This window comes from Heteronotia binoei, chromosome 12 (assembly GCF_032191835.1).
Source record: "Heteronotia binoei isolate CCM8104 ecotype False Entrance Well chromosome 12, APGP_CSIRO_Hbin_v1, whole genome shotgun sequence".
In the NCBI taxonomy this organism is placed as follows: Eukaryota; Metazoa; Chordata; class Lepidosauria; order Squamata; family Gekkonidae; genus Heteronotia; species Heteronotia binoei.
Genome location: NC_083234.1, coordinates 70,891,848 through 70,914,819, shown reverse-complemented (window position 1 = coordinate 70,914,819; position 22,972 = coordinate 70,891,848). Strand labels below are relative to the sequence as shown.

General features: G+C 49.5%; 1 protein-coding gene across 6 annotated transcripts in view; it reads left to right on the top strand.

Annotated features, from left to right (window-relative positions):
* Positions 1-14,292, top strand: part of RAPGEF1 (Rap guanine nucleotide exchange factor 1) — a 192,535-nt gene extending 178,243 nt beyond the window's left edge. For all 6 annotated transcript variants that reach the window (XM_060250718.1, XM_060250717.1, XM_060250716.1 and 3 more), the window contains 4 exons: positions 624-725; positions 5,087-5,184; positions 5,356-5,484; positions 13,216-14,292. In XM_060250718.1, coding sequence (XP_060106701.1) covers positions 624-725; positions 5,087-5,184; positions 5,356-5,484; positions 13,216-13,366 — 480 coding nt within the window. In that variant the 3' untranslated portion in view covers positions 13,367-14,292. The remainder of the gene's footprint in view (positions 1-623; positions 726-5,086; positions 5,185-5,355; positions 5,485-13,215) is intronic.
* Positions 14,293-22,972: the final 8,680 nt, after the last annotated feature.

The window sequence follows — 22,972 nt, the reverse complement described above, 5'->3', positions numbered from 1 at the left end:
TTAAGGGGCCAGGCTGAGAGGGCCTGCCCAGGGCTGAGCCCTCTTCAATGGAACAAGTCGCGTGATGTCAGGCCTTGGGATTGAAGGAAGTGGTCGAAAGCTTCTGGACTGGTAAGGCCCAGAATAAATGGGAGGAGCCTGGTGGGCTGCTGCCTGCTCCCTTCACACTTCAGCCCAACCTTAGTTCCAGCGGCCGAACTTAGGAAGCCTTAGAACATAAGAGAAGCCATGTTGGATCAGGCCAATGGCCCATCCAGTCCAGCACTGTGTCACACAGTGGCCAAAAAAACCAAGTGCCATCAGGAAGTCTATCAGTGGGGCCAGGACACTAGAAGCCCCCATGCTGCCCCCCGCCCCGAGCACCAAGAATACAGAGCATCACTTGCCCCAGACAGAGTTTCATCAGTACCCTGTGGCTAATTGCCACTGATGGACTTCTGCTCTATAGCCCTCTTGAAGCTGTCTGTGTTTGTAGCTGCCACTACCTCCTGTGGCCTTGCATTGGAGAACAGGTATCAGACCTGGGTTCAAGTGGACGTGGATGGGCATTCTGTTAGAGGCGATCCTGGCCTTTTCCTAGAAATGCTTTTGAAATGCCTCTTGATCTCTCTCCTCCACTCCAGCACTTACGGAAGCTCAACAACTTCAACTCCTACTTGGCCATCCTCTCTGCTCTGGATTCGGCACCCATCCGCCGGCTCGAGTGGCAGAAACAAACATCAGAGGTGAGCTTGGTTTTTTGGGGTTTTTTTTTAAGCATTTGTTTGTTTGCTTTGGGAACATTTCATGCTGCCTTCCCAAAAGTCCAGCCATCAGGATATCAGCACCGGCGCACAAAATCCTCCCATCGGTGGACTGGAGCAGCTGCAAGAGAACTTGCCCAAACTAGCCCACCAGCTACCTCTGCTGGGTGTTGGTGAGCTGTCGATCTGAGAGGGGCCAGAAGGAATATAGAGTGTGGCACCACAAGTCAGAACGGCAGCTGCTGGCCCTGAAGCAGGCCCACAACTCGGCGTTGCATTGGCCGAGAGGCGGCGGCTGCTGCAGTGGGTCTTCGTGCTCTTTCAGCCGGCTTCAAAGCTGTCTGCAGAAGCACGAAGATCCGGCCTGAGGAGTCCCCACTTCTTTCTTCCCTCCTGCTCAGCCAAGAGGAAGGAAAGGCAAGAGGTGGCCATGAGTGCCTCCCCACACCACCTTTTTAAAATACCCCCGACCTAAAAAAAAAATCCTGATCCCGATGTTCACACCAAAATGAGAAGCTGAATGCTGTGATGTACAGAGAATGTAGAACGGGGTTCCTAAATAATGGAGCCCTTCGACTGAAGAAGGAATTGAAACATCATCGAAATCCAGAGAGACTTTTTAAGAAAGCGGCTGCGTTGGAGCTGCGTTCCTCAGGAACACCCGCCTTGTGAATTTCAGTTGGACTATTTCCAAGTTTGGACTTCTAGCTATTCATTTGGGGACGGGGTGTTTTGGCCCCCTTGAGATTTCCGTTACTTTAAAAGGCCCTAGCACCGCCGGCCTCTATCAATATTATATTGTTTATTATGTGTCGTACGCAGTCCTTGTAATATATTTTCGAAAACTGAAAGACAGCGTATAACTTGGTGGCTTTGATCAGTCTGCTAATTGCACCAAGTGCCCTTCAAGCAGCAGCCTAAAAAAAAAAATCCTGGCTAGGCCCCTGTGCTTTATGTCACGAACATCAGCGTGGCTCGCCACAAGCTTCTGTGGCTGAGGCCTCAGGACAGCCAAGATGCAGGGCGGAGTCCACTCCTTAACATGAATAAAAAGCATCTTGGCCATTGAGCCAACTATTCACCTGGTTGTTTATAGAACCAGTGGCACATGAGCCGGAGGAGCCTCCGTCTGTCAAGTTCAGTATTTGCCGACGGGCTTGCAGCGGTCTTCAGATCTTCCCCATCAGCCACTACCCAGTCCTTTCACTGGAGATGTTGAGGACCAATCCTGGGGACCTTCAGGCCAAGCAAGTCTCACTTCCCTCACTGGGGAGAAGGAGCGGTGCCGTTCTCTCCTGGCCATCAGCGGCATGGGAGGGGACTGGCATCCCCTTCTGGAGCTGGTCAGGGGCAACAAGGGCTTGAGGGGGGGAGACGCAGACTTCTGTGTCCCTTGGTTGAAGCAGCCGCCTGTCTGGAAAGAGCCGTCATTCCTTGGACCCTGAGAGAATCTGTTCCAAAGCATGAGAGCCATGTCAGAAAAGGCCAGCATTCCAGCCTTCCGGTTCTCTCTACAACCAGGTCTCATTTTGGGCAGGAGCAGAGCTCCAGAACCTCTTAAGTTTATTGTGCTCTTTCTTTCTTAAACCCCTCCCCTCCATACTTGCTTCTGGGCTCCATTGTTCAAACCCCCCTGTGAGAATTTTGCTGAACTCGTAAGATTTAACCAACTTTCTAATATTTTCCTCCACAAGAAATGGGAAAATAAACAAAACCTATAAAGCAGACAGATGGAAATCTTCATCACACCACTGTGGCCACATGTTTCTTTTTTTTTTGTAGTTCCCCGTGCAAGCAGCAGTCATTTCCGACTCTGGGGTGACGTTGCTTTCACAATGTTTTCACGGCAGACTTTTTACGGGGTGGTTTGCCATTGCCTTCCGCAGTCATCTACACTTTCCCCCCAGCAAGCTGGGTACTCATTTTACTGACCTCGGAAGAATGGAAGGCTGAGTCAACCTCGAGCCGGCTACCTGAAACCCAGCTTCTGCCGGGATCGAACAGGTCGTGAGCAGAGTTTAGGACTGCAGTACTGCAGCTTTACCACTCTGCGCCACGGGGCTCTACTTGTGGCCACATAGGAGAAAGTAATTTAAAAAGTATGACGGGAGTAAGGTTTTATTATGACCAGTATAATTCAAGAAGTGTTTTAAGGTAGATGCTGAGCTGATACAATTTTGTACACCTTTGAGTGACATCAGGGGTTTGCAGCATATGTAAATGAGTTGTGCTAATGAGCTCCGGCACCTTTTTCTATGAAATGACCCCTGCCTACCACAACCCCTAGTCGTGTAGGCCTCCATTCTCAGCTCTGCCCCCTCCCCCTGTCTTTTTTGCCTCTGGAGTCTGGGCAGGCTGATGGCCCCCAGTCTCGCTGTTCCTGCTATAGGGACTCCAGGAGCTAGCCCTATATGGTCAAGGACCTTCCTACCTTAGGGATTGTCTCTCCCCACATGTTCCCCAGAGAGTACACAGATCTGGAACACAAAATCTACTATCGATCCCCAGGCCGAGGGAGGCAAGATTAAAAATCACCAGGGAGAGAGCCTTCTTGATCGCTTCCCCCTCTTGGTGGAACCAACTACCGGAGGAGGTTAGAGCCTTCCGGGACCTCGCCCAGTTCTGCAAGGCTTGCAAGACAGCATTATTCCAGCTAGACTTCGACTGAATTCCTGCCATTGTAATACAAAGGATACCTAAGAGCACTGAACGCCATCAGAAAATTAAATCTTAGCACCAAACTGTTTTTAACTGTTATATTATTGAATATTGTATTATTTTAAATGCATAATTAATGTTTATTGTGATTTTATTGTGAGGCGCCCTGAGCCTGCTTCGGCGGGGAGGGCGAGATATAAATCTAATCAATCTAATCAATCAATCAAATCAGTTAAGAGGGCTGAAGGCTGCTCAGACCACTAGGGTGGCCCAGGACCGCAGTTCCCTGCACCACAGGAAGACCAGTAGTAGCTAGACTAGTAGCCACGATAGTAGCCACTGGGCTTCACCTAAAAAATTCCTCTGCGCAGGCCTGAAGGGCATATCCACATACACAACCCACAACGCATCAAGTCCTGCAGCGATGGGCAAGGGGCGAAACGGCAGGTGGAAGGTGCCACTGGAAGCCGCAGTCCCGATCCTGCATGTAGGCGGTTCAGGGTATTGGTCGCCTGATGCTAACCCGGAGACGAAAGCATTTTTCGGCAGCACCCTGAACGACCAAGCAGCCTTATCTAGGGAAGAATCGCACTGCTACAGCACCAACCCTAAATCAGACTTTTCCCTGCAGCCACTGTGGCCGGACCTGCCTGTCCTGCATTGGTCTTGTCAGCCACCAGCGAGCCTGCAGCAGACGTGGACTATTGCACCCTTCTTAAATCTTCGTTCGCGAAGCCAAGCCGAGAGAGTAGCCACGATAACCTCTCGATTCAGTGGCAGCGTACCTCTGATTCCCAGTTGCTGAGAGGGCAGTAGCAGTGGGAAGACTGTTGCCTTAATGCCCCGTTTTTGGGCTTTATCAGCTTGGCTGTTGGTGGATACAGGATGCTGAGCCATCTTTGGTCCAACCGAGCAGGGCTAGTCTTGCGTTCTCACCTCTCAAAACGGATCTGCACTTCTTACAGCCTCCAGAGCCCCTCAGTTGTTAAGGCTTTTACAAAGTCAGCTGGAGGGCACCGACTCTCTCTAGGGAGGTCATTCTACTGTCTTGGGGACACGACTGAGAAGGCCCTGTTCTTTGTCATTCTCATAGAAGCCTCTTGAGGATGACCAGGGTTACCTTCTGTCCCATGATTCCATGGGATCTCAGAATAACTACCCTTTTTAACAATGGCCTTCTTTTTATGGTATTTGTCACCAAGTTTCTTTGTAATGATTTTCACCACAATCCTTTCATGCCAATTTTACCAGGAGATACGGGCAGGGTTAATTAGTCCCTTAATAAGTAGATTTCAGGGCCATTTCAGTTTTTCTAATTTTGAGATCACTAGGAGGTTTCTTATGGGAGTGAACCCACAGATTACAGGTCCTTGTGCGAGGGTCTTTTCCATTGCGTGTAAAGTTTGCAATGATATATTATGTTCTGAAGCCAAATTTTAATTGCTATTTTATATAACTTCCCACTGTTATCTTATGCGATGTTCGAATATATTGTAAGTATTTTAGCTTTTGTAAATTTTTTTCTGATTTGTGCTGGTTGTTGACCGTATTAAAATCGAACGAACGAACGACCAGATACACTGTTAGGCGAGAATTCAGTTTTCTGAGGATCTCAGCACAGCACCTTTTTAAAAACAAAGCAGCTGAACAATTAGCGTCACATCCTGTATTTTGTCTCCTGCCAGGGCCTGGCGGAGTACTGCACGCTGATCGACAGCTCTTCCTCCTTCCGGGCATATCGAGCGGCTCTCGGAGAGGTGGAACCACCTTGCATACCCTACTTGTGAGTAGTTGCTCCTTCCGAGGTGGGGGATTCACTGGCGGGCTCCCTTCTCTGGTTTGCAATCGTTTGTTCAGCGTGTCTTTGAATAATCTTTGCCTCTCAGAGACATGCTCGAGGCAGAGTACGGCCAACAAGCTGAGTCTCCTCCAGCCTCTTGTTTCTTCCCTCCAGAGGCCTCATCCTGCAGGACTTGACCTTTGTCCACCTGGGGAACCCGGATTACATTGACAGCAAAGTGAACTTTTCCAAGCGTTGGCAACAGTTCAACATCCTGGACAGCATGAGGCGCTTCCAGCAAGCGTAAGTAATCTCGGCTGCCTTTACTGCACGTGCGAACACCAAGGACAAAAGGCTCACCTTGGCACATAATCCACATTATTCGATTGGAAGTCGTTCAGGAGTTTTCAGGTTCCTTCCCAGAGATGGCCGTCCCTTCATAAGATGGTCTTTGACCCACTCCCCACTCAAGTTCCTCTTGCATCTCCCATGGACCCCCTGAACCTGTTTGCTTCTTCCTGCTCCCTCTGCCACTGGCCTCTGCAATCCCGATTGTTCGGGATCCTGATTCTCGGTATCCCTGGTTCTGCAGTCCCGATTGCCTTGCCTTCTTTTTTATTTACTTAAAATCTTTCTTGGCCGCCTTTCTTCCTTATGGAATCAAGACAGCTCGCCCCATAGATAAAATACATAAAATAAATACACTAAAAACAGAAGGCCCCACATTTACAATCACAGCTCAGATACAGTCCTAAATAGAACCATCTTTAGCTGCCTTCTAAAGCTTGAAAGTGAGGGGGCCAGGCGCACTTCCCTAGGGAGGTTCTTCCATAATCGTGGGGCTACAACTGAAAAGGCCCTCTCAACGAGCTTGTTTGATTGCCTGTGATCATAATTCCCAGGCAAGAAAATATGGGAGAACAGATCTTATATGTAGGGTCTTATATGCATGTCATACCCAGAATTCTTAGCATTCACAGTGGCCAGTCCACTGGGCTGCAGCTCCCCCCAAGCTCATGAAGCCAAGGGATTCCACACCCTCTTCTGTTTGCCATCCCACCGACATCTTCATAGACCTTTCCCATTTTCAGCATTAGGGCCCAAAAAGTGCTGTCCCCCTGTGCCACGGCTTCAGCACCTCTCAGCCTCCACTGTTTGGTTTGGACCTTGAGGAGCAATTGGATCTCAGCAACAGATCCCTGCCTGTTAAAAGAACATAAGAAGAACTCTGCTGGATCAATAGTCTAGCATCCTGTCTCACACAGTGGCCAGCCAGTTCCTCCAGAGGGCATAGAGGCTGAGGCCTTCCCTGAATGTTGCCTTCTGGCTCTGGGATTCAGAGGCTTCATGCCACTGAATGTGGAGGTTCTCCTCAGTCACCAGGGCTAGTCGCCATCGATGGACTTTTCCTCCATGAATCGATCTAATCCCCTTTTAAAGCTGTTCAATCTTCTTCGTGGTCTCTGTGCATCACACTGATGGGATTAGGTGCCAGCACCGATCACAATCGGTAAACTTAAAAGCTGCGGATTTCCGCACCGATGTCCCAGTGCGCATGCCCAGAAGCCCCACTGCACATGCTCACTGAGACGGGAGCGGACATCCCGCCAGTTCTCTTCTGACTGCCGCTCAGATCAGTCAATCATTTCTTCGCTACGGTCGGTGAACTTCTACCTTTTAGAAAGACAACAAAAAATCTGTTAGTGTATCATTTAGCTATATCTTGTTTTCCGGGACTATCTTCACTTTTTTTGGGAGTGCGGGGTACGATGGAACTTTTCCGCCTTCCCCCCAGCCCCCTTCTCCCCAGACAATTTGTATGGAAAGACGCTGGGGCTTTTTAAAAAGGTGTTCCAAGTGTGGGAGTAAGATCGCCCCACCAGACGGCCACACATTGCGCCTACTGTGCCTTGGGGAGCTCCACAGAACTGACTCATGTGCGCACTGTGCAAAATTCTCCAGGCAAACTAAGAAAAATAGAGCTGCCCGTCTCGCTGCGGCCCTAATGGAACAGGCACTCTCTCCATGTAAGATGTCTTCGTCGACTTCAACAGACTGGGTCGTTCAACCGATCTCATCCACCGTCTCGAAGACGGTCAATACCGATCGCCCCCTTTCCGACGCCGACACCCTGGTAAACGAACGGGCTCGGCTGCTAGGTCAGAGTCCTCTACGTCTGCAAAAAGGCATAAGGAGGATAAGGGATCTCACTTGGAGAAGAAGAAGACGAAGAAAACGGATAAGCCGAAACATAGCAAACCCATTTCTCCAGCCTCTCCGACTTCACCATTGGACCCGACGGCACCAATCATTCCTCCTCTGAAGCTCTTCACTTCACCGAGTCGTTGGCTAAGCCCTCCGATTCTCGCTTCAATGTCCACCCAGCTCGCGATCACTTCCGACTCTAATCGCGATATAGATGTGGCACAGCGCTCCGGTACCGAAGGGAGCCCATCTGATCGGATTCGCACGGTATCTGAGACTCCTCAATCCCGACGTCCTCTTCCTCGATGTCGACTGCAGGAATCGCGAAGGGATCGATCTCTACGAAGTCGCTCCCCCAGATATAGAGCAGGTGATCGCTCTCCATGTCATCTCACCATCACTCCAGAGATCCCATGGGATCAGTGTCAATGGCAATACTTATACGGGGCATACCCGATGCAATCATCCTTTCTTTGGTTTCCTCCGCACCAGATGGATTGGGACCAGTACTCGGAAGCCTCTTGCCGATCCCGAACCTCGTACAGACCGCCCAGGCGAGGTCTGTCTGTGTCCTTAGCTAAACCACCCGGCGCTGAACCAATCCGACATTGAGATTCTGCACAACAGGGTGCTACGGAACGGATGAAGGTCACAACAGCAGACCCCGTGTCGTCACCAACACCGCACCTTTCGGAGCACTCTGACTCTCCTGAGGCTTCCCCTAGATCCTTTGAAGAATCGACCCCAGAAGACTAAGAAGCGTCTTCATCACCTGAAGAACCTTCTCCATCTCAGAAGATAGCAGAGGAGCAACCTATTTTACCCTCAGAGGACTTAAAGTCTTACGGAGACCTCATCAAGTGCATGGCTCAATCCCTGTCCCTACCTACAGTCCAATCACAACCAATAATTACGGACACCGTCTTCGACATAGTTCAAATGGACACTTCCACAGCAGTAGCCTGACCATTGACTACTGTTATGCTTCACACTGCCAAATCCTCTTGGGAAAAACCAGCGTCTACACCCATTTCATAACATAGACTAGATCATATGTATCGAATCCAAGAATCCAGTGCAGACTTCCTCTTCACCCACCCCAAACCGAATTCTGTGGTGGTGTCCTCATCATCTAAGGCAAAGAAGACACATTCTTCCCCGCCAGATAAGGAAGGAAAGAAACTAGACAACCTGGGAAGGCATCTTTATTCTGCTGGTTCTCTGGGCGTTGAAATTGCTAATTACTCCACATGCATGGGACGTTATCAATACACCCTCTGGGATCAAATTTCCAACATTTTGCCTAGCCTTCCGGAACAAAGCAGGATTGCATTCAAGAAGATACAAAAAGAAGGGATGACCCTAGCCAAGCAACAACTCAATACGGCTAAACGTTCGGGTGACATCTGTGCTAAGACCCTGACCATGGCCATTACTCTGAGAAGACACTCTTGGTTGTGTTCTACTGCCTTACAACCGGACACACAGGCCTATATAGAGGACTTACCCTTCGACGGCAGTGGCCTCTTTAGTTCCAATACCAATTCCGTTTTGCAAGAAATGGATAAAAGTATTCGAACCTGGGAGTTCCCACCTCATCAGGTTCCCAAAATAAATGTCCATGGCCCAAACCATGGAACAAGAAACCATACTCTAAACCACCTATGGATCAGCCTTGGCATTCAAAAGCTACATCTTTTTCCAAGCCACGTTATACCTCCAAACCCAAATATTCTCCCACACCTTCCCAATCATCACGTCAGAAGGGCCCTAGACAGCCCAAACAGGGACTTGGACTGCCTTTTTCTTTCCCTCCCTTCCCACCTTTCTTCTTCAGACCATACCCGCCTTTTCCCTTTTCTACAGGCATGGTCCAAAATAACTTCAGACCAATGGGATCCTATCCATAATCCGGCTGGGTTATGTGATTGAATTCCATCAAAACCCTCCTATTCCGACCTTCATCTCCACCCATCCTTCAAACACACTACGGGAGGAGGTTCAATCACTTCTTCTCAAACAAGCCATAGAACAGGTTCCCTCAAACCAAAGGGGACTCGGCTTTTACTCACACTACTTCACGGTCCCAAAACGGGACAGAGGTCTTCGGCCAATCATGGACCTTCGAGCCTTAAATCTGTTCATCACCTACCACAAATTCAGAATGACCTCTCTACCCGACATCCTTCCTCTTCTCAATCGAGGAGCTTGGATGGCCACTCTGGATTTACAAGACGCTTACTTCCACATCACTATTCACCCTTCTCATAGGAAGTACTTAAGATTCACCATGGGAACAGCCCACTACCAATACCGATCATTGCCCTTCGGTCTCTCTACAGCCCCCAGGGTTTTCACGAAAACTATGGTGGTCATCGCAGCCCATTTGAAACTACAGGGTATTACGCTATTCCCGTACATAGATGATTGGCTTCTTGTTGCAGATTCCAAGCCTCAACTCTTGCATCACATCACCATCATGCTCTCTCTTCTTCAGGAGCTAGGGCTGCGAGTCAACCAAAAGAAGTCTCATTTACAATTTATAGGAGCCATAATAGACACCCTTGCTTGCAAGGCCTTCCTACCGCCGAAGCGAGCGGACGACATCATGGCTCTTGTTCAGATCTTTCTACACAGTCCCACTGTCACAGCACATCAGATTCAGTGTCTCCTTGGCCTCATGGCCGCCACCACTTCAGTTCTGGTCTTTGCCAGACTTCATATGAGGATCCTGCAGTTGTGGTTCCTCAGACACTTCAAATGCAACCTCGACTCTCCATCGCGTCGGATGACCATCCCTCCGGAAGTACTATCCTCCCTCACCTGGTGGCAACAACATCATCATCTGTTAGAGGGAGCACCCTTTCACAAACCATCCCCATCAGTCACGATAACTTCCGATGCGTCCCTGTGGGGTTGGGGAGCACACATGAATGGCCTCTGTGTGGGGGACAAGTGGCCCGAACACCACGCGCATCATCACATAAACTTTTTAGAACTGTTGGCGATTCACCATGCCATCCATTCCTTTCAGCCACTCCTCACGGACAAAACGGTAGCCATTACGACAGACAACACGACAGCAATGTCCTACATAAACAGACAAGGGGGCACAGTTTCATGCAAACTATGTCTACTATCTCTGAACATATGGGAGATTTGCAGAACAATAGGTTCATCACTGATAGCGACGCATCTTCCGGGGGACCAGAATGCTTGTGCAGATTTCCTCAGTCGAGGGGGAGCTTCTCTCCACGAATAGGAACTAAACTGGGAATTCCTACAACCCATCTTCCTAGATTGGGAAACTCCAGAGGTAGACGTGTTTGCCACTCACAGCAACAGGAAATGCGAACTTTTTTGCTGCAGGGGAGGGGCGGACCCCTGGTCCTTGGGGGATGGTCTCGTTCCGTGGCATCAGCGTCATGTGTACCTGTTTCCTCCCATTATTTGATTACCAAAGTAGTGCAGAAGATATCAAAGGAGCGGCCTGTGGGAATCCTCATCACCCCTTCGTGGCCCAGGCAGCACTGGTTCTCCCTGGTCCTTCGTCTGTCCAAGGGAATTTTTCACCAATTTCCTCAGGTCTCGAATCTTCTCACTCACCAAGGTCGAGTGGTGCATCACAATGTGCTTCATCTGAAATTAACAGCATGGCGCCTGCAGTGACTCAATTATCAGACAGAGCTCAATATATCATTCCGAACAGCAGGAAGCCGTCCACGCACAAATCGTATTCTTGCAAGTGGTCGGAATTTGTTCACTTTTCTTCTGCTCTTTCCCTAGACCCACCTGCAGTGGGTTTACCCACAATATTTGATTTTCTTCTTTTCCTTTTGGACAAGGGATTATCAGTTTCATCGCTATGAGCGTACCTGGCGGCCATCTCTGCCAACCATTCCCAGATTGATTTACATTCTGTCTTCACCCATTCGGATACAAAGAGATTTCTCAAGGGCCTCTCTAGATTGTATCCTTCTACGAGACAGCTGACCCTGGCTTGGGACCTCTCTCTGGTCCTTCACGCACTCTCTGGGAAGCCTTTCGAGCCGATGTCTTCTTGCTCTCTCCAATTGTTGGCGTGGAAAACGGCCTTCTTGGTGGCGATTACATCCGCAAGGAGAGTGGGTGAGCTAGCAGCACTTAGATGTTATGCCCCTTACTTGTGATTCACTAATGAAGGGGTCTTGCTTTGTCCAGACATCACCTTCCTTCCTAAGGTGATTTCCTCTTTTCACTTGAACACTCAAATTTACCTGCCGGTGTACTTCCTTTATCCAGCTACAGAGTCTGAACGAAGACTACATGCCTTGGATGTGAAACGAGCGCTATCTTTCTATCTCCATCGTGTAAGTCCCTCTCGGAAGAACTCTAGACTTTTTATTTCCTATGCTCCCACATCCTTAGGGCAATGGATCTCGGCCCAAAGACTCTCTAAATGGTAACTGAAACCATAAAACTTTGCTATTTATTGAGCAAGAAACCCCTTCCAGAGCCCATAAGAGCCCACTCCACTCAAGCTATGGCCACTTCAGCGGCTATCAGGAAGGGCGTGCCGCTACGGGAAATTTGCAAGGCTGCCACCTGGTCCTCCCCGCATACCTTTGTAAAACACTATGCGCTGGACTTACATCTACACCAGTACACGTCGGTGGGCCGTGCTGTTCTTCGGTCTCTTACCTGCTGATGGACCGTTGCACCCTGCTCCAGGTAGGATTAAGGCTTGCTAATCTCCCATCAGTGTGATGCACAGAGATCACGAAGAAGATAAACAGGTTGCTTACCTGTAACTGATGATCTTCAAGTGGTCATCTGTGCAGTCACACTACCCGCCCTCCTTTCCCTCTGCTGCCAGTCCATCATTGGGATCATGCAGCGGTCAGAAGGAACTGGCGGGATGTCAGCTCCCGTCTCAGTGAGCATGCGCAGTGGGACTTCTGGGCATGCGCACTGGGACATCGGCGCAGAAATCCGCAGCTTTTAAGTTCACTGATCGTGATCGGCGCTGGCGCCTAATTCCATCAGTGTGACTGCACAGATGACCGCTCGAAGATCATCAGTTACAGGTAAGCAACCTGTTTTTCCTGTTGCCATCAGTACATCTTCTGGCTGCAAATTCGACATTTTAATCACTCACTGTGTATAACAGTATTTTGTTTTGTCTGTCCTGAACCTGCTGCCCATCAGCTTCATGGGATGCCCTCGAGTTCTAGTATTTTGGCAGAGGGAGAAAGACTTCTCTTTGTCAACTCTGCCCACCCCATGCATAATTTTATAAACTGCTATACTATAGACCACGGGTGGCTGAACGTACTTAATGTAAGAGCCTCATAGAATAAACATCAGAAGTTTGAGAGCCACAAGACAAGAAGGCAGGCAAGCAGTTAGATGAACATATGAAGCTGCCTTCTACTGAATCAGACCCTTGGTCCATCAAAGTCAGTATTGTCTACTCAGACTGGCAGCGGCTCTCCAGGGTCTCAAGCTGAGGTTTTAATGCCATTTGCCTGGACCCTTTTTAGTTGGAGATGCCAGGGATTGAACCTGGGACCTTCTGTTTACCAAGCAGATGCTCTACCACTGAGCCACTGTCCCTCCCCTAGATGGGCGGAGAGGTGAAAAGAAAGCAACTTTAAATGAACTCTCCAAGCCACCGACTGGCTAGGTTTGGAGAAATTATTTAAAGAGACACATGCCTTCTCCAAGCCAGCTGATGGGGTGGGAGGGGGGGGGGCTTTGAGAGCTGGGCAATACGTGTAAAAGAGCCACACGTGGCTCCCGAGCTACAGTTTGGCCACCCCTGCTACAGACTGCCTTCTTTCTCTGCAGGCACTACGAGATCAAGCGGAACGATGACATCATCTCGTTCTTCAACGACTTCAGCGACCATCTGGCCGAGGAGGCCCTGTGGGAACTCTCGCTCAAAATCAAACCCCGGAACATAACGAGGCGAAAGACAGACCGGGAGGAGAAGACCTAAGCAGAGGCGGGCAGAGGCCGTGGGCATCAAGGATCGCCGGGCGCACGCGTGGACGGCAGCTGTAAGACATGGACCTGACCCTGGGCCGTGCCCCCCTCCTCTCCCAGGCCAGCCCCAGCGGCTGGAGAGTCTCGGCAGGGAGGCCGTGTTCATCGGCGTGCACCGTCCTTCCAGGCGGGCTGTGGGAGAGAGCCGCCAAGCCCTTCCACTCTCCTTCCGGCGCTGCCCAGAGCTCGGTGCCATAGATCAGTTTTCAGTGCGGAAAGAGAGTGTCGTGGAAAGGGGGGGGGGAATCCGTACCACCGTGTTCCCGCTTTGCCAGATTTGAAGTTTGACTTGCGCTGTGTGTGCCGGAGAGAGGGAGAGCCTTTGCCTCTGTTTCCACGTGAGAAGGGGCGAGGAGAGGAAAGCCACACAGAGCTGCCTTGCGTTGCACCGCCACAAGCTGCTTGCGTGAGCGTCTGTGCGGTAGATGGAGCGGCTGCCGTCAAGGTTGCTTCCTTCGCCGGGTCCCCAGGGAGCACCGTCTCAAATTGCATTTCCACACCAAGAGCCCTGGGGAAATGGGAGGCCAGAAGACATTATGTCCCCCCCACAGAGCGTGTATGTTTACAGGGATATTTAAGTGAACGCCTCCAACTACCGGGATGGAAGAGGAAAGAGGGGAGTCAGACGGCTGTTCTCAGCGCCGTGCTCTCTCCCTCTCCCCAGATCCGCCAGGATCTCCTGATCGCCACCTACATTTCAATCTCCGCTCTTGGCTCGGGAATCCGGAATTGCCAAGATTCTATGCCCCGCAACCCCACCCCCGCCCCTCCGTGTGTGGGGAACGTGTATTTTAATGACGGTACTATCTGTAACAGTAAATATGTAGTATACGGGACTGTCTGTAAATAGAAATCTCTAGATGCCATGGTTTAATTTTATTTTGATGCATGTGTGAATTGCCGCTGGGTTTTTTAAGAGGAAACTTTAAAGGGGGGAGGGGCAGTGTGCATAAAATGAAGCGGGGTGTGTGACCATCACTGTGTGAAAACGTCAAGAACAGTGTCGGGATGAGAGAGGCCTGTGTAGCAGAGGCAGTCAGAAGTCAAGGTAGGGAGTGGAAGATATAAAACCCACAGCTAGGAACTCTGGGTAGAGATGAAATGAGGGTGCAGGAGTGGAAAATCCAAAGGCCTTAGCAGCCAAGAGCTCGATTTGTCAGAAAGGACAAAAGAAAACCCCTTCTAGAAAGTGTAATTTACTTGCGGGCAGGACTTTTTTGGTAGCAGGATCTCCTTTGCATATCAGGCTACACTCCCCCCCAATCCTCCAAGAGCGTACAGGGCTCTTTTTACAGGGCCTACTGTAAGCTCCAGGAGGATTGGCTATGTCATGGGGGTGTGGCCTAATATGCAAAGAAGTTCCCGCTACAAAAAAAAGATCTTCTTACAGGGCCTACTGTAAGCTCTTGGAGGATTGGCTACATCAGACGGATGTGGCCTAATATGCAAAGGAGTTCTTGCCACAATAAAAGCCCTGCCTGTGGGACTCATTGCCACTGGACAGCAGCAATAGCGAAAAGCTTAGTAGACTTGAAAAGGGGATTTGGCAAATTAGGAGGGGACAGATCCCTCAATGGCTAAATGGAGCCTCCATGTTTGGAGCAGCGTTCCTTGGAATGCCAGTTTCTAGAGTGCGGGGCAATTACAGGAAGCGATTTTGGTTCCTGTCGCTGCTTGTGGGCCCTCCAGGGAGTATCCATCTGGCTACTGTGGGAAAGCAGGAACCGGGCCAAACCCCTCCTTGAAATGAGCCGGAAGCGCCCAAGAGCATGGCAGAGCCTCTCATGCAGGGGGTCAGGTGTGTCCCCGTCTTGCTCAGCCGTCTCTCGGAATGAGCTTCTCGGAGCCTGTCTTGGCTAGGAAGGGGGCCTGCCCGCCCCTCCCCTGCATTGTCAAACTCTGCGCAAGGCAAGCTTGCCAGTCAGTTCTGCCGCTGCGCTTCAGCACTGCCGCCGGCTGGTCTTGGAAATCCTCCCGTTTGCAAAGCAAGCCCCTTAAAGCGAAACAGCGGGAGCAGCTTTGCGCTCAGGACTGGAACCGCAGCAGGCATGGAAGCAGGGCAGAGATTCTTCCTGCCAGGGCTTTTTTTTTTTGTAGCAGGAACTCCTTTGCATATTAGGCCACACACCCCTGCTGTAGCTAATCCTCCAAGAGCTTACAGGGCTCTTAGTGCAGGGCCTACTGGAAGCTCCAGGAGGATCGGCTACATCAGGGGTGTGTGGCCTAATACGCAAAGGAGTTCCTGCTACAAAAGAAGCCCTGCTTCCCACGAACCACCAGGCACTGCAGTTCTTGTTCAAAGCTGCAAAGCAATAAAGGTGTTTTGTGTGCTCCCTTGGGTCTTTCGTTTCCCTCGGCTGGTGTTCTTCCTCAGTTGGCACGTTTTGTTTTTAAGGAACCTCTTTTGCATTTGCCAGTGGCACGTGGGAGTAGGAGGGGTGGCTGCAGCTCAGGGGACGGAAGATCACAGGCAGAGTCTCCGGTATCTGCTCTCGAAAGGATCGGATGATGTGGGGAGGCCCAGAGAGCCGCAGCCAATCAGAGTAGACAAGACCGGCCTTCTCAGGTCAAGGATCTGACTCAGTAGAAGACCGCTTCGTACGTGAAGCTGTAGAGAAGGTATTGGTAAACGGTGTGTGTTTTGGTGGCATGTTCTCACCTCCCACCTGTTTTCAGGGATTGGTAAGGAAATATTAGAAAAGGAAGACCCAGGTTCGAGTCCAGTAGCGCCTTACAGACCAACAACATTGTGGGGAATAAACACGTTTGTTTGTTTTTTGTATCAGGGACTCCTTTGCGTATTAGGCCACACCCCCTGATGTAGCCAATCCTCCTGGAGCTTACAGTAGGCTCTGTCAGAAGAGCCCTGTAAGCTCTTGGAGGATTGGCTACATCAGGGGGTGTGGCCTAATATGCAAAGGAGATCCTGCTACAAAAAAAGCCCTGGGTATAAGCTTTCGAGAGTCAAGGATGCTTTGTTGCATCAGATGAAGGGAACTTTAACTCTCAGCAGTTTACGCCCGGAATATCTTGTTGGTTTCTAGGTTTGCCAATCTCCAGATGGGGCCTGGAGATCTGGAATTATAACTGAACTCCAAATGAGAGAGATCGGCTCCTCTGGAGGGAATGGCTGCTTGAGGGGGAGGGGTGGAGTCTGTGGCATTGTACCCCGCTTGAGGTTTCACCCCAATCCCTAACCTCCCCAGACTCCAGCATCCCAAATCTCTGGGAATTTCCCAACTCAGAATTGGCAGCTCTCTATGAAACTCGAATCCAGGCCCAGCTCTTCTGCTACAGAGCAAGACGGCTACCCTGAAATGATCTTCATTAGAAAAGGAAAATTGGAATGTGTTACATACAGGTGTCTCCGGGGCTTTTTTTGTAGCAGGAACTCCTTTGCATATTAGACCACACACCCCGATGTAGCCAATCCTCCCAAGAGTTTACGGTAGGTCCTGTACAAAGAGGCCTGTAAGCTCTTGGAGGATTAGCTACATCAGAGGGGTGTGGCCTAATATGCAAAGGAGCTCCTGCTACAAAAAAAGCCCCGGGTGTGTCAGACATTTCCAAACAGACAAACTTTTAATATTTTTATGTGTGCTTTTAATTTTCTTCAGAGCATAAAACCAAAATCTCCTGTCAGTTGTTAAGTAATTGCTTTTAATTGTTTTAGTCTTTCCCCCCCATTTTCCAAGAGGATGGGGGGTTGACCTTGGTTACAGCCTAAAACTTGCATCCACGATGGTGGTGTCAGCTGCTGGGGTGCTCCCCACACTCCCCACGCTCCTGGGGTGCTCCCCACACTTAATCACCCACCACTTAACTGCTGGTGGGTGGTTAAGCAGCTGTGGTGTACCAGTTAAGAGCGACAGGCTCTAACCTGGAGAACTGAGTTCAATTCTGCACTCCTCCACATGCAGCCAGCTGGGTGACCTTGGCAAACCACAGTTCTCTCAAGAGCAGTTCTCTCAGAGCTCCCTCAGCCCCACCTACCTCACAAGGTGCCTGTTGTGGGAAGAGGAAAGAAAGGGAGATTGTAAACCGCTCTGAGACGCCTTCAGGTAGTGAAGGGCAGGGTATAAAACTAGCTCTTCTTCTTACTCCCCCTCCCCCCAAAGCCATAGTAGGCAAAATGGATAGGACAGAGAACAACATCTGTTGGGGAAGGAGGTAAGGGTTGGACCAGCCTGCCTCCTTTGTGGGAACCAAATGATGATGGTTTAAGTCACCATTGGAAAGTTTCCCTCTTGAAAAGGGCAGAGAGCTGCCCAAGAATTCCTTCAATCATTTTTTGCAAAGTCTTGCGTGCGTTTCCTGCCTTTCCAAGGTGCTTGAGTTGTGCAGGTGTGTGGCGTGTTCTCCTTACTTGCGAGAAGTGCAATGCAAAGAGCCATCAGATGAATCTCACGAGTAAAGCAGAGGAGCCAGGCTCTTCCTCAGAGGACTGAGGCTCGTTGTCTGTTTCAATCCCTCAAGGAGGGAAGGGGTGAGTCCTAGTCAATGCTGGGATGCCCCTGGTCTGCTAGCTGCCAATCCTTAATTAAAACCAGGACTTTTTCTCTAGCAGGAACTCCTTTGCATATTAGGCCACACAACCATCATGTAGCCAATCCTCCCAAGAGCTTACAGGGTTCTTAGTACAGGGCCTACTGTAAGCTCCAGGAGGATTGGTTACATCAGGGGGATGTGGTCTAGTATGCAAAGGAGTTCCTGATACAAAAAAAGCCCTGGTTAAAATATGAGACTCAACATCAGAGGAGATCGCTTACTGACCCTCTCCTTGTGTTTAAGCCAAGGGCCTCTGGAACTAGCGAACTGCACATGTCTGGAAGTTAAGGAGACCCTCCCCCCCCTCCGCCCAAGCTGGCAATTTGCAGTCCTTTCTGTTCCACCTTGATATCCCCCCTCAGTGTTGGAAGTCAGGCATTTCACGAACTCTCAGACTCACTCCTCCGTCCTGTGAAATGGGATCTACGGAGGCCGACTTTGCAGAACAGGAATGAGGAGGGAAGGGAGAAAAGAAAGATTCAGTCATTTGCCTGAACCTTAAAACTGAGAGCCAGTTTGGTGTAGTGGTTAAGTGTGCGGACTCTTATCTGAGAGAACCGAGTTTGATTCCCCGCTCCTCCACATGCACTTGCTGGAATGGCCTTGGGTCAGCCATAGCTTTCGTAGGAGTTGTCCTTGAAAGGGCAGCTGCTGCGAGAGCCCTTTCAGCCCCACCCATCTCACAGGGTGTCTGTTGTGGGGGGAGAAGATATAGGAGATTGTAATCCACTCTGAGTCTCTGATTCAGAGAGAAGGGCAGGGTATAAATCTGCAGACGTCTTCTTCTAAAATAATCTGCAAAATTATTTGGTCCTTGCATTTCAATTTTCCTTGCATTTCAAGGAAATGGTCTTTGCATTTCAAGTGTGCCCGGAGGGTTCTGGCATTCGTTGTGAGCGGAAATTGTCTTTCCTGAGCAGGTGCTTTGATTCCACAACTCAAGTGTGAAATAAAAACCTTTGGGGGTGACTTTAGAGGTTGGCCATTAGAGGCCCTGAAGTCTAGCCCGTTCCTTTCCGTCTCTGATCCCATGACTGGTTTCTCTCCCATCCACCCCATTGTGCCCATTGGCTGCTTTTTTATAATTGGAACATAGACAAAAGGCTCTTTTAACCCTCTCCTGCCTGGACTGGCTGTAGCATATTTTTCTCTCACTAGTGCCGGAGTCACCAACCATTTTGAGCCTACGGGCACCAGTGTGGTGGGCACAGTCACGAAACGTCTGCCGCAACTGGACTTCAGTCACATAGGAAAGATCCTTGTGCTGTGGCGGCTTTGGCAGCAGCATTTTTAAAAACCTGCACCGCCGTTAAGATTTGTTGCGGCCAATGAAAAGTCCTACCCGCTTCCAGGGCTTTTTTTGTAGCAGGAACTTCTTTGCACATTAGGCCACACACCCCTGATGTAGCCAATCCTCCAAGAGTTTACAGTAGGCCCTGTACAAAGAGCCCCGTAAGCTCCAGGAGGATTGGCTACATCAGGGGTTCGTGGATTTATGTGCAAAGGAGTTCCTGCTACAAAAAACGCCCTCCTGCTTTCTAAAGGCATTTAGTCAGTGCCAGGAAAGGTGCTGGGAGGTGCCCACAGGCTCCACATGGGGAGCCCCTGCATTAGTGCGACAGTATGAAGGCAAATGGAAATTAGCAATTGAGGTGTGTTGGCGGGTAACTAGGAGAGCCAGATTGGAGTAGTGGTTAAGTGCGCAGACTCTTCTCTGGGGGAACCGAGTTTGATTCCCCACTCCTCCACTTGCAGCTGCTGGAATGGCCTTGGGGTCAGCCATAGCTCTCGCAGGAGTTGAAAGGGCAGCTGCTGTGAGAGCCCTCTCAGCCCCACCCACCTCACAGGGGGGAAGGTAAAGGAAATTGTGACCGCTCTGAGATTCAGAGTATAGGACAGGATATAAATCCAATATCATCATCTTCTTGAACAACTCTGGAGAAGAAGAGGTTCAAGTTAGCCCTTTGCTGACATTTTGCCTCTCAGGGCAAAGCAAATGCACCCACCCCACCTTTAGAGCCCCCGCTCAGTTCAAAATTTAGGTCCTTGTCGGAGGCTAGTTGCCGACCAGAACTAGACAGAGAGACAGACACTGCACATAAAAGTTGGGTTTGCTGTGAAAATTCACCACTTTCTAATTTGTCTCACTTTTAGGGTGTGCTTTTTTAAAGAATGGGTTGCTGTTATAGTCATTCCTGCAGCTGGAGTTTGGGTGACAAGGAAAACCAAAGGCAGCGATGGGGAAGGGAAGCGTTAGATTTTGGGATCTGTATAGCCGGTCGTTTGGGACGACTTGAATGGTGTGGTTCCCTTTTCAAGTTACCCTGGGTTGACTTCCGTGGTTTTGCCAACAAGACTCTTCTAACCTTGCATTGTGTATTTATAATGAACCCAGTAGCAGCAACTACTTGCAGAAACATTTCAAAACCTGTTACTTTTGATATTCAAGTTTAAAAAAAAATGGTAATAAATGTGGTTAAAGAACCCAGCCTCTGATGATCATCCTGTCGATGGTGCATGCGTTGATGGCCAAGATTAAAGTGACAATCGAACCCACTTTTCTCCCTCTGGTGTGTGGCTTCTTCCTCGTTGACTGCAGCATTTCTCTGACTGCTCCCTGGTTAGAGCATGGCGTTGACAACTGGGGAGGGCACAGAGTTTGAGGCCCGTTTGCCTAGCTGGGCTTCTTAAATCCATTTTTAGTAAGAATTTTTAAGCTGAAAGGTAAAAACTAAGAATGGATATTTTAAAAGGAAATAGAAATACAGAGCTGAAAGGAAAAGAAGGAAAGAAAAAGGGATAAAACAGTTAAAAGAAGTGACTTCCGATTTTTTCTATGACAAATATGAGTAAAATTACCAACGTAACACACCATAATTACAAAGAAAAAAAGCTCTCTTTTTCCTGTTATCTAATCCCCTCCCCTCCTTAATCATCAAATCTACAAATCGTTTCATTTTTCTCCATTTCATGCCAAAGGTCTATAAGGGATCTCCAGTTAAAATATAGAGAATGGGGGGTTTTTTAATCAAAGAAGTAAGTTTAGCCATCTCTGCAAGTTCCATTATCTTCACCAACCATTCCTCTGTTCTGAGTTGCCTAGCAGGTCTTCTGATTGGTCACTGGAGATTTGAATGGCTCAGCAAATTTTTAATGGTTTACAGCAGAAGCAAAAGGATCTTCATTGTGTGATTGAAAGGAAGGGGTATGTATGCAAGAATATTTATTTTATATCTATACTAGGAAGAAGGCCTGTTGTGAAGAAAAATACAACAGGCTCTAGAAGGAAGCTCTGGGCGGGTGCCTTATTATCTTCCCACCCACTCAAGTGAAGGCATTCACTCCCCCTCCCCCCACCTCAAGGAGAGCTGATCTCTGCCATCTGGAGAGCAGTTGTAATTTTGAGTGGTCTCCAGTCCTCACCTGGAGATTGGCAGCAGTGGTTCCCTAGAAGGAAATAGCATTATAACCTGCTTGAGGTCCCACCCCTCCTCAAATCTGACCCTCTCTAGACCCCACCCCTTAAATCTCCAGGAGTTTCCTAACCTGGAGTTGGCAGCTCTGTAGCCTCTACATAGGAAAAGAACAGTCTTTCTTCAGGGGGGGGGGGGACCAAAGCAGCTTACATCATTATCCTCATTCTTCCCCCTCCCTTTGATCTGAACAACAACCCTGTGAGGCTTCCCTATCTGCTTCTCAGGCAACCATCCTGGGGCAAGGCTGAGGAGAGAGAGAGTGACAGGAAAGAGGCTTGAACGACGGTAAAGATGGGACAGCCATTCCCTCTGAGGAAATACTCTTGGTGGTGCCAGACTCCCTGGCTATTTCAGTGACAGTGGAGGTGTGTGTGCCGGGCTGCTGTGTGAGCCATTGATGGGGCGGCAGAGGTCTGTTGACAGCAGTGGCCCTTAGGCCTTTCATGAGGCTGCAGTATAGCAGCAGCCCTTTCTGAGGCCAGCTGACAAAGAAGACAGAGAAGAGCATTGGTGATGTGTCTGTCTCTGAGGTAAGACTGTTTTGGCAGTTTGTTCAACATTCCTGGGCCTGAGTAGGCAGGGGCAGGGGAGTCAGCCAATGGGAGGCCAGAGATGGTGACAGATGGTTCATTAGTCAATAGTGGATACCCTACATCCAACACATGAGGGAGCTGGGATTTGCCATTCCACATGGGTTTTATTACTAAAAGATTTATTAAACATGGTCATTTGAAGGTAAAGATAGTCCCCTGTGCAAGCACCAGTCGTTTCCGACTCTGGGGTGACGTCACATCATGACATTTTCGCGGCAGACTTTTAACGGGATGGTTTGCCATTGCCTTCCCCAGCCATCTACACTTTTCCCCCAGCAAGCTGGGTACTCGTTTTATCGACCTCGGAAGGATGGAAGGCTGAGTCAACCTTGAGCCAGCTATCTGAACCCAGCTTCCGTGGGATTGAACTCAAGTCGTGAGCAGATCTTGAACTGCAGTACTGCAGCTTACCACTCTGTGCCACGGGGCTACTATTTGAAAGGTCATTTGAAAGGGTATCCTAATTTAGCAAAGCTTCTGCCTAAAATGTTGAAGTGATACTAACAGTTATACATAGTCTCCCTGCCTGAAATTTAGCGGCTGTCTCTTCTTCCTGTGGCAGCCATCTTCTCATTGCACTCACCCTCTGAATCAGAATTCCAAAGTGCAGGGTGAGAAAGATCGGGGAGCCCTACTTTCTGCACTGGGCGAGGAAGGAAGCATGTGCCGCCCTGTACATGGGCCCCCACACAAGGGCATATAGGGGATCTGAATCACAGTTGAAGGACTTTGCTGAGTAGCTTATTTTCCAGGAATGCTATTGAAAAAGGGAACCATTTTAAATTCTCGTTCAAGTTACAGTTATCTCCAGCAACTAAGCTTTTGTGTATAATATTTTTCGGGGGTCGTCTTCTATTCAGGGTCATCTTCCTTTTGAGTAACACCGTAGGTGTCTCGGATTGGACAAACACCCGTTCCTTGGGGCTGTTGGGAAAACCGTGT